We start from the raw sequence: 12,351 nt of genomic DNA, 5'->3' as shown, positions 1-12,351 counted from the left end.
ATTATATGGACAACTAAAATATATATATACAAAAAATTAGCCGGGCATGGTGGCGCATGCCTGTAGTCCCAGCTACTCGGGAGGCTGAGGCAGTAGGATCGCTTAAGCCCAGGAGTTTGAGGTTGCTGTGAGCTAGGCTGACGCCACGGCACTCACTCTAGCCCGGGCAACAGAGTGAGACTCTGTCTCAAAAAAAAAAAAAAAAAAAAACTAACTAACTTTTTAAAAAGCTCTTATTAGAACAAAGATCCCCACTAAACATTTAAAGTTTTCTAACCCCTAGTTCTTGTTCAGTCTAGGCCCTGAACACATAATCTTTTTATAAGATCTTAGCAAATAAAATCATGTATATTTATTTCCATGTTGCAACAAAATTATCATTTTTATTAGCTGCATAATATCCCATTGAGTTTATGCACTATCATATTTTTAACCCTTCCCTACTTTTAATAATTAGATTGACTCCAATTTATCAAATGATGCATAATGTTGCAATGAACACTATTTACATATAATTTTTCCTTCTTCTGGATATTTCCTAAGGATGATAAGCTAGATAAAAGGATATGTACATTTACAGTTTTAAAAACAAATTGCCTAACTGCCTTGTAAAAAGTCTATCATAACATTCTGTCACCCATTTAAGTTTCATATTATAGCAGCAAAAATATTAATAGGTATAAAATGATACTTCCTTACTTCCTCATTGTAGCTTTTGTATTCATGTTTTTGATAAATAATGATGTTAAATACTGTCCCATACAACTTATTTATTGTGTCTCTTCTGTATTCGATTTGCCTACTTACTTATTGGCACTTTGGTGTTTTTTTTACCAAGTTATCTGTTTGTTTGAACAACCTTTTCATAAAACCTTGAATTATTTGTCTTTCATATTTTTTGCTTACCTGTTTTTAAGATGTGCCTCCAGATCACAGCGTTGCATTACATCTTGGCATACTGAAGAAAACGGACATAAAACTAACAATTTGTCTAGAAGTTTATGAACTAGGATACTAGACTTCTTACACAACTTAAAATGAAGTCTTTTCCGGTCCAATGGACAGAAATCTTTCTCCTGTAAAAAGTTTCTGAGGCACTTGTAGCAGAATGTGTGTCCACAGGGGGTATCTAGTGGCTGCAACAGAGGCTGAAGGCAAATATGGCAGACTAGGTCATCATCCACTTCATTCTGGTAATTGTATAAGTGGTTTTCTCTTGTCCAGTGCTGCTGGCCACATTCGAAACACAGGGGGTTTAGGGAGGAGGCAGAGGTCTGTTCCACAGATACCATCTCATCACTTGTCGTTCCCATTTTGAACCAGTTGAAGCAGATTCTGTATCCTTATATGTTGGACTTCCACTTAAAGGTTGGTTTCCAGTAATAGACAGTGATGTAACTGACTAAATCCAAGGTCTGTTTTTTCTAGATAAGCAAAACAAACAAAGTAATTAATATCAATCAAGATAGGTTAAAAGTATCAATATAATATTAATTAACATGTTTTAGTAAAAACTTAAAGTTCAGATCAGGTAATAATAAATTAGTCATAAAAATTAAATTAACTAATTTGCTAGTTGGCTAAGAAGAATGACTTACACTGCCAAGTTCTTGATGAAAAAAGAACTTATGATTAAAAGCAAAGACACAATATATTATATAGCATGACATAAGAAACAATAGGTCTGTTTTACTGACTCCAAATCTCCAAGTACTTCTCGGTGGCAGTTTTAAAGACAATTAATCCAATTATGTGCTAATAGTAATGCAATTTGAGGTACATTGTATAATGCATTTACATTTGTCATCCCAGTCATGGTTCTTTGCTTCCGATTGATTTTATGCATTTGTAGTACTATACCACAGATTGTGTCTTTGAAATGTAGTCTCAAGGATAATTCAGAGTCTGTTAATAAAAATGACCTTTGTTAAGTACTATAAGAAAAATTGACTTCAAAATATGTATGATTTGAATATTCTCTCTACATAACACAGATTATAGAAAGATACATCTGCATAACACATAAATAACATCTGTGCAACTCCATAAAGTTTTATTTCATGACGATTTTATTCCATTTAAAGGAAAAAAATCTGCTGTAATTCAATTAAACACATAAGCAGTGGTATAAATTCCACCTCAAATTATTCCACACTTCCATTTGGTGTTGCTTACTCAGAGCAGCAATTTGTGTGTGTTTATCCTCTCCAACACAAGACTCTTAAAACAGCCTCCTGCAGTGCAGTGCAAGCCTAGCAAGGAATGCTCCCCTCATTGAAGGGTTTCCATCTTCCCCCGGCTGAAGCACCAGGAGTTAAAAAACCAACAACAAGAGCAGCAGCTCTCTGGATTCCTCCTTCTGCAAATATGTACAGAGTCTCTACTATGTATCAAACATTGAACATGGATAGAGAAGAGGTAGGGAGAGGACAGTTAAGAAAACCCATTGTTAAAATTTCAATGTAATAAGTACTCCAAGAAAGTTATGCACAGGATGTTATGTGAATGTGGAGAAAGATGAAGAGAACTGGCATCTAACTCAACTTGGCTTTGTGGCCGGAAATACTTTCAAAAGGGGAAAAAACATGGACCACTGAGCTGTGACAGGAAGCATTACGCAGAGAGGAAAAAATGGACAAGGGCATCTCAGGCAAGAGAAGAGCATCAGCTAAGTCACAGGAACTTGAAGGTACACAGCAAGTTCAGGGAATATGAAGCGGGTAAAACATCTATCTGGAGCACAGAAAGCACACTTGGGCAGGGGGATTCTAGAACTTAGCGTACTTGCCACAAGAATGGATAAGAGTAAGATAACATGTAGAGGTTACTAGCACTTGTATTTCAATAACAAAATTCTCCTTCAATCACCTATATGTATTTGCTAGCTTATTTATTTGGAGTATTTATTAGAAAAACATCATTAGGTGTTTTAACAGATTTAACAAGCACTGTCCTGAATTAGAAGGGGGATGGGATAAAATTCAGGTGAGACAGCTGGCCTCAGATTAACTCATGTTTTTTAAACTACCTAATATTATAAAATAACAATAATGGCAGCCTGTATTCTAAACTCCTATTGGTACCAACATCAAGAGAGCAAACACTTCTTGTATTTTATAACTCATGGAACTTGTTCTTTACCCTGTGAGCATCATAAATTTTTAAATGTCAGTGCAAGGTTTGTGAGAGTAAGGAAAGAAACATCATGTATCTCAGGCAGACAGACTGGTTCAAGCTAGGTATTTTAATACAGAATTTCCACAGACGCTTGTTTCTACTCAGAAGGAAAATTCATATATCTTTTGCTCTTTTTTGTTTGTAATAGCATTTTAATCTTTCTTTTCCTCAAGAAAATATACTGCAATTCTGGCCTCCCACATAATGACTAAGAAAGCTTTTATCTTAAGACTATTATATTTTAGCTATTTTCTAAATCTCTAAATAACTTTAGTTCTTTGATTATTTTCATTTTATCACATCTTTTCATGAGGAAAACAAACATGTTCCCATTTAAAATGCCAAATAACAGTTGCTTTAGCTCCACCCCCCCAAATACCTCTATATTACCATAAAACAAACATTAAATGAAAATTATCATGGATGGATCACTAACATGTGCTTATAAATATTGATTAAAGAACTGTGAGGCCATATAGCATAAATAGTTAAGAACACAGATCCTGAATCTGGTGTGAGAGGTCAAATCCTTGCTTGGTTGCTTACAAAGCCTTGTTACCACCTTACTAATTCCTCTGGGTCTGTTTCCTTCTCAAATGGAAAATGGGGGTATAGTAAGAATGCCTATCTCAAAGGGTCAAAATAAAGAATAAGTAAGTGTGGATAGATAGCAGTTAAAACAGTACCTGGCAAATCACAGGTGCAATCTAAGTGTTAGCTATTATTAAACACAAAGAAACCAAAGCTCAGACAGATTTTATGATCTGCCCAAAGCCATATAATGTGTAATTACTTAGTAAGAGAGAAGGAAGATAAATCCAGTTTTTTCTTGCTTCAAAATAACCCAGTAGTAAATTAAGTGATTACAGGAAAGAGCAAAGGTTTTTCATAAAAGCTTTAGAGTGTGAGCTTTGTATAAAGGAGAAAGGCAGCCTGACTCCACCTCTCCAATCTCTAATCCCACCCCTCTACTCCCAGGCCAGGCAGATCTTTTTCTTTTGGCTTTGTGTGCAAGTCTGCTGTACCGTCTTACACCACTTCTCACGCTGGGGTTCCCTGGCAAGTTTAGGCAATTAGAACTACATCTAGGTATAAGATATGTTCATGCTTATACATAATTTTGATTTCAGATATTATCTGTAATATCTTTGAGCACAGTTTGAACTATTAAAATACAAGTTTTTAAATAAGTATCTCAAACATTTCCCAAAACATAAAGATAAAATGTAGCATGATATGTATCTTTATAAACTGCATAATCTGTGTAACAATATTCCAGGAATAGTAAACAGGTAGAAGCTATTAAATTGGCCAAGATTATTATAACACATTTCTAACAGTATCTTCAAAAATAGCCAACGCAATGGGAAAGGAGTTATAAGACATTGTTTACCATCTAATTCCAGTTATAATTAACATGACTGCTCTTCCTGGCTTATGGGATAAGAATATCCTGGTACATCACGAAGACTCTCAGAACTATGGCTTTTCACTGTTACTCTACATACTCCAAAACTACATATTATTCAGATAATTTCTCTTGATGTTACTCTTGACTCACATCTAAAGGGTCCTCACAGGCCCTAACCTAAGAGATCCAGCCCAGGGAAAAAGATAATGAGCCATGGTTGCCACCAAAGTATAGTTAGACAGGAAACATCTGTGGTTCCTTTGACTCAACGATGCCAAGGGTCTAAGAATACCCTCCCCTGTCATTTCCTCCTGGCCCACTTCCCCTCACTCCTTAGTCTCAGGTCAAACTCTGTCTCTTCTGTCACATCAGCCTCCTCCTACTTTTGGGTGTGCCTCCCTTCCCTTCTGCTCTTCACACAAACCTTCATTACAGCAATTACTATATTGCATGTTTGCTTATCTGTCTCCACTCCTCTTTGAGGGTAAAGACAGCATGTTTTTTATCTTTTGTATTCCCACATCTTAGGACACACTAGGCACTTAAGAAAAAAAAAGTTCTCAGGTTCATACATAAGCCTGAAATCTAAAAGAGTCCTGAAATGTGTCACTATACAAATATATACAAGAAAATCCTGTGTTTATTTGTAGCACTGCAAAGCAATCAACACATGACACAGCCCTGTGATTTATAAATGAGCAAAAGAATAAGGTATCACTCCCTTTAATCTTCAAAAGGATGAGGAAAAAAAGTTTCCTTATTTGATGATGTCAACACAAGAAAATTTTCTTATTGTATATGTCACTTATTAATTTTGATAAATGCCTTTGTATGAAGCAGTGGTTGTCAAACTTTTTTGACTTCAGAATCCCTTTATCCACTCTGGACAAGTTTGGCAGTTTCTTAAAAAAACAACATCCAACTATGATACGACTCAGCAGCTGCACTCCTGGGCATTTACCCCAGAGAAGTAAAAAACTTAGGTTCACACAAAAACCTGTGCATGAATGTTTACAGCAACCTTTAACAGCCAGAAACTAGAAACAAGCCAGATGTCCTTGAACAGGTGAATGGTTAAACAAACTGTGGTACATTCATTCATACCACAAAATACTACTCAGCAATAAAAATGAATGAACTGGCCAGGCAAGATGGCTCAAGCCTGTAATTCTAGCACTCTGGGAGGCCGAGGTGGGAGAATTTGCTTGAGGTCAGGAGTTCAAGAGTTCAAGACCAGCCTGAGCAAGAGTGAGACCCCCCCCCCCGCCCCCCGTCTCTACTAAAAGTAGAAAAATTAGCCAGGCATCGTGGCATGCACCTGTAGCTACTTGGGATGCTGAGGCAGGGGGATTGCTTGAGCCCAGCAGTTTGAGGTCACAGTGAGGTACAATGATGATACGGTACTCTACCCGGGTCAAAAAAAAAAAGGGGGGGGGTGGGTGGGGGAATGAATGAATGATTGATACATACAACAACCTCAATGAATCTCCAGAAAATTTTGTGAGCAAAAAAAGCCAATCTTAAAAGGTTGCATACTGTATTGATTCATTTATATAACATTCTTGAAGTGACAAAATTGTAAAAATGGATTAGTGGTTGCCAAGGGTCTAAGAAGGGTTGGGGGTGGGGAAAAGGGTGACATGAGGGGTCCTTGTGGTAATGTTCTATACTTTGACTATATCAATGTCAATATCCTGGTTGTGATACTGCTCTATAGTTGAGGTGCTTATGCAAGGCCAAGTTCAAGTTCCCTGGCCACCAGAAGATCCACATCTCAAAGTGGGCCTTTACCAAGTTTAATACGGATGAATTTGAAGACATGGGGGCTGAGAAGTGGCTCATCTCAGATGGCTATGGGATCAAATACATCCCCAATTGTGGCCCCCTGAACAAGTGGCAGGCCCTGCACTCATGAGGGCTCCTGTTGTGCCGCTCCCTCATTCGTGCCCACCAATAAACCCTACTTACTGTCCACTTAAAAAAAAATTTGATTGTCACTCTATTCTGATTGGTATGCACAATGAGAATAGATCTAACTTTATTTTTCTCCCAGTAGATAAAGTATATCTGACTCATTACACATGGGATCGTCAACGCTATGGAAGAGAATTCCAATAGAGAAAACATGAAAGTATGGAAGGATTACACCACTGAAGATGTCTTAGCTGTTATAGAAAAAGCCATGAAAGCCATCAAGCCTGAAACAATAAATTCCTGCTGGAGAAAACTGTGTCCAGATGTTGTGCCTGACTTTGCAGGATTTACGACAGAGTCAATCAAGGAAATTAGGAAAGATTGTGAATATGGCAAACAAAGGTGCAGGGTGAAGGGTTGGTTTCAAGATACGGATCTTGGAGACATTTAAGAGCTAACAGAAACCACACCAGAGGAATTAACAGAAGATGACTTGATGTAGATAAGTGCTTCTGAACCAGTGCCAGAGGAGGAGGAAGATGACATAGAAGCAGCAGTGCCAGAAAACAAATTGACATCAGACAATCTGGCAGAGGGTTCCAATTATTCCAGACTGCTTTTGCCTTCTTTTATGACATTGACCCTTCTAGGATATGCGCACTGAAACTAAAGCAGACGGTGGAAGAAAGATTGGTATGAATAGACACATTTTTAGAAAAATGAAAAAGCAAAAAAATCAGACAGAAATTATGATGTATTTCCATAAAGTTACACCAAGTATGCCTGCCTCTCCTGCCTCCCCCTTCCACCTCCTCCACCTCTTTTGCCTCTACCACCAGAGACAGCAAGTGCTCTTCCTCCTCAGCCTACTTGATGTGAAGACGATGACGATGAAGACCATTTTATGATGATCCACTTCCACTCAGTGAATAATGTATTTTCTCTTCCTTAATGATTTTCTTAATAACATTTTATTTTCTCAAAAAAAAATTATTACATAAGAATTTAGTATATAATACATATCACATACAAAATGTGTGTTAATTGTTTATGTTATCAGAAAGGCTTCTGCTCAACATTAGGCTATTAGTAATTATGTTCCAGGGGAGTGCAGGCAGCACCCCTGACCCCCTCCCCATGTTAACTATAAGGGTCAACCTTACAGTATTTCAGGGCTTAGGGTAGCTTTTTAAAGAATGAAGTAAAAAGCTAAGATTGTTCGGGCCCTCTGGCTGGTCCCAAGTGTGACAAAGCACAGTTAAGTTACCACAGCTGTGTTTTAGTTTTGCCAATTTAAAAACTCATTAGATTCACTTACTCAAGAATGTTAGGTTCCAATGAAATAAATCTCTATCCAAATGCATAAGTGGGTCGTTCATAAACCAAAATGCCAACTTGGTATTTGCTATTATCATCATTCATCTCCTCAACTTACTTTTATAATGTTTTACACTTTACAAACTTGAAGATTACTTTTAACCTATGAGATTTAGGTTGGCCATTTTCAGATACAATATATAGAGAGAAATTATTGAAGAAGATTAAAGTATCTTTGTATCATACTGTAGAATACGGTTAGTTCTGGAAAATTTTCCTGTAGAACATCTATTCTTAAATATGGGATGTAGATTCTTGCTAAGTTTCTCAAAGACTTACAGTTCTTGAAATATTGGGCTTTGCTGCACTGTTAAGGGGCCTCTATTGATAAATTTTTATGAGAAGCTTTTTACAAATGGTAACAATTACCATTAGAGATTCAATGATTTTATTCCTACTACTAAGCGATCTTCAGACAGGAGCAATCCAAGAAATAAGAGGTCACTATTCTTAACTGTTTCTATATCTCAGACCTAACTAAAACCTCCACAAAAGTCTAATAGTTTTATTGAAAAAACACTTCTTAAAATTTAGAATTATTTTTAACAACCTCACTACTATTTGGCATAGTTATTATCTACTCCTCCAATATTTTATATGATTGCTAAACATTAAAGGAATACATCTTTAATTAATTTAAAACACTGCCAAGGACATATATTTGACGGAGGCAACCTAGCAAGGAAACTTTCAAGTATACCCCCAATGTCATACCATATAGATAGATGCTGCTACGTAAAATTTTAAACCTGCCCACATAAAATCTCTAACAGAGTGCTTCGTTGAAGGTTACATTCCTCCTCTAAATATAGCATTTTACCCTCAAAATAATGTTTCTGTCAGCCTCCCTGTTTTTAATAGCTCAATTATAAACTTATCTTTTATTAGATTACTGCTAGAAGAAAAAAACTCTAAGGCCTGTGATTATTAGAAATCAACCTGTCCTTTGATGGATGGCAAACATCACCAAACCCATGTCTTCCTAATTTCGTGATTAAAAAGGTGCTCAATCAAGACAATACTTTGAGAAAGATGGCAGCTTACAAGCATTGCTATGACACATAGGAGAGGTAGACATCGTGGAACAAAAGCAATAAAAGCAACAAAGTGTTTTGAAAGTACAGGGGAAAAAAGAGTAATTTCTTTTTTGACCCCCATATGGACACATAAAGTAATTTCTATTGTGGTAATTTAGAAAAGTTTCTTGGAGGAATGCAATGGTTCAGGAACAACAGGGAGACTCTTAATGGGCAGTTACAGGGGATAAGAGACAACAGCTTTAAATATGTAAAGTATTTTGGGAATAGTCAGAACACCGCATGTGGGTGTTGGCATGTGAGGGGGTGGATGGACAGAGAGGGTCTGAGGGCTGGACTGTGTAGAGAGAGAGAAGGCAAGAGTTTCGAGTAGAGAAATGATTTGACTCGATCTAATGTCTGGGCGGATAACCGGCAACAGGGTGTGGTATAGGTAAGGGGGCTATGGCAATAATGAAACAAAACAAAAAGTTATTGCAACCACCAAAGTGAATAATAATGAGAAGCTTGAACTAAGGAAATGATTAGAAACAGTCTGAGGAGGAATGGATTTGAACACTTAAGAATATAAAAATTTGAGAGAGAGAGAGAGAAACAAGAGGGTCAGAGAAGGTGGTAGCATACCAAAACCAGCACAGACATATCAAAGGAAAAAGAACTATAGGCAGACTTTCCTCATATTTCCCATCAAAATATGCCTATGTTCCCTAAAATCCAACAGTAGTTTCTCAGTAAATATAAGTAGTTTCTCATAAAAATGTCTTGATAGCTTCAAAAAGCCAAAATTTAACAGTCCATTGAACATTTTACTCTGTAAATGCACTAGACTAGACACTCTGTAAAGCTTCTTCCAGCTCACCACCTGGGGGGTGACAGTGTCTCGCTACTGCTTAATAAAAAGAAAAGGACAAACAACCATCCTGGTCAACACCTATGGCTCACACTTGGCAGAAATATCAATGCACAATTACCTAAATAAAAACATAGTATAGTCAGAAAATGGTTGAGAGGCAGGCCACTAAAATTAGAGGTGAAAAGACAAGAACATGGGATAAGGACAGAATATTAGGATTTTTGTTGTTAGACAAAAGGGGATAAGACTAACTTCATAAAGTCATATACAGTCTAAATTAATCAGGGGGTCAATTTGGACATCTAAAAGGAATGGATTTGGGCAGATTATAATAGCTAACATTTATTGAGTGCTTACTATGTATCAGGCATGGTATCAACTGAGATGGAGAAATAACAGATTTAATCCTCATAATAACCCTGGGTTGGACAGTATTCTCATTTTCCTCCCTATTTTTCAGATGAGGAAACTGAGAGTGATTAAGTAACTTGCTCAAGATCCAAAGCTAGTAACTGATAGAAACACAATTCTAATCAGGCAGTCTGATTCCGGAGCTGTAATTTTTAAAATACATATTGCACTTAAAGTATATAGTAATATGTATGGGCTGCTCAAACCAAAAAATATATATATGCATATACACATATGCAGGTATATATGTACATCTACATGTATATATGTACATATATATGTTTGCCTAAATAAATGAATGACAGTGCCACAAGGAAATTATTTATCTTCTGTTGTCAGCATCAGGGAGGCTAATTTCCAGAAGAAAACACATACTGCTATTTAACAAGGCCAAAATGCTAGATGGACCTCATTTCTTAGTCTCACAAAAATTTCTCACAATTTTGTATTTTCATTTTTTACTGTTACTGTAATAAAAGGGAGCCTTCAAAATTGGCATTCCTTTCTACACCTACAAAATTCAAATAATTTTGTGCTTCTGTGTTCAGATATCAAAATCAATTTGAATGAACATAAAACCGAATAGTATCTCAAATTTTGAGCTGCCCGTCAATCTCTCTCAAAGCTTTTTGGAAAACTTTCACTTAAATTTGTGATGGGGCACAAAATTTTTACAAAGTTCTGAATGCAAACTTCATGTATAAAAGGGTCTATAAAGAAATGTTTTAAACAGACTTAAAGCTTTCCTTCTAGGACTTTAATTAACAGGTATCACAAGGAGCCTTTATGTTTCCTCACTAGAACAACACTGTCATGTAAGGGCATTGACTACTACCTTGAAATTAAGGCCTCAAGATCTGGAATCCTACTTGTTTTTTCTTGCCATTGGTTTTGGGTTATATAAACAATTTTGGATATAACTGCCTCTGTCCCTACCTACTGGCATCCTCAAAACAATCTAAACTTACGATTCCAGTAAGAGAAATTCACTTGTGTTACAGACATTATAATTTATGTTCTAACAAGGTAAAAGTCAATTAGTAATCCATATTTACAAAGCAATCATTAGGAAAAATAAGTTAGTAATAGATAATATAAACCAAAACAACAACAAAGGTTTCTGGTAGAAACAGAATAGCACCCATGCTTTGGCAACTCTTGCATTCCTGCAAACTATTTTAATGATTCAAAAGAGTACTAGAAAAAAGTGAATATTAAGCAACTTTACCTCAAATTAAATTTTTACACTTTGGATCTAAAACTCAAGAAACATGTATCTAAGTGTTTAGGCCTGTGGGTCTTGGTTAACAAAGGCAGTAAATATCACCCTAAGAACATTCAGCAATCCTGACAATCTTTTGGTTGCTGTTTCTAAGGAAACAGTCTAAATGAAGAAAACCTAAGAGTAAAACATGTTTTTTAAAAACACCTCATCTTGTTTTCCTGTATCAGTTAACTAGCATGGCCCATAACTACCAGGTACAAAAAGTAAGCACCAGAGAATTCACAACTCATTCAACAAATATGTGTTGATTATATGCTGCATGCCAGACACTGTGCTAGGGGATAGGGTTACTTTGGAGAGCTCATAGAGCTTAGTCAAGTACAAAGACATTAATTAGCAAATGACACAAACAGAAATATTATATGAGGCCCATATAATTTACATTTTCCAGTAGCTACATTAAGAAAAAAGAAACATTAACAAATATTTTATTCAATCCTATGTATCCAAAATTATAATCTCAACATGAATCAACATTATTGAGATATCTTAATGTTCTTTTTTCATACTATGTCTTTGAAATTCAGTGTATATTTTATACTTACATCATATCTTAACTGGTACTAGTCACATTTCAGACGTTCAACGACATAAGGCTAGTGCCTACTGTACTGGACAGCATATAGATATTCTAAAGAGAATGAAAAGCATGTATAACAGGAATAAACTAGTCCCTTCCATCAAAGAACTTAAAATCTAACCAGTAGATTAACCACTATACAAGTAAAGTATATGTGGTGTAGAAACATAAAAGCATAACTGTGGAATTAGTAAGTAAAGAAGCCCTTAAGCAATACTACCAATAGATGATATACTGGGTGAGCAACTATGTGCAGGATTCTTTCCGATGCAAGTGATAGAAAACCTAACTGAAACTTGCATAAGT

The 12,351-nt window shown here is 36.1% G+C and overlaps 1 protein-coding gene across 2 annotated transcripts in view; it reads right to left on the bottom strand.

Annotated features, from left to right (window-relative positions):
- Nucleotides 1-12,351, bottom strand: part of LNX2 (ligand of numb-protein X 2) — a 65,847-nt gene that overhangs the window by 36,003 nt on the left and 17,493 nt on the right. For both annotated transcript variants that reach the window (XM_069467410.1, XM_069467409.1), the window contains one exon: nucleotides 907-1,424. In XM_069467410.1, coding sequence (XP_069323511.1) covers nucleotides 907-1,313 — 407 coding nt within the window. In that variant the 5' untranslated portion in view covers nucleotides 1,314-1,424. The remainder of the gene's footprint in view (nucleotides 1-906; nucleotides 1,425-12,351) is intronic.

The sequence above is a fragment of the Eulemur rufifrons genome, chromosome 4 (genome assembly GCF_041146395.1).
Source record: "Eulemur rufifrons isolate Redbay chromosome 4, OSU_ERuf_1, whole genome shotgun sequence".
Classification (NCBI taxonomy): domain Eukaryota; kingdom Metazoa; phylum Chordata; class Mammalia; order Primates; family Lemuridae; genus Eulemur; species Eulemur rufifrons.
The sequence above is the reverse complement of the archived record's forward strand: the minus strand, read 5'-3'. Positions and strand labels throughout refer to the sequence as shown.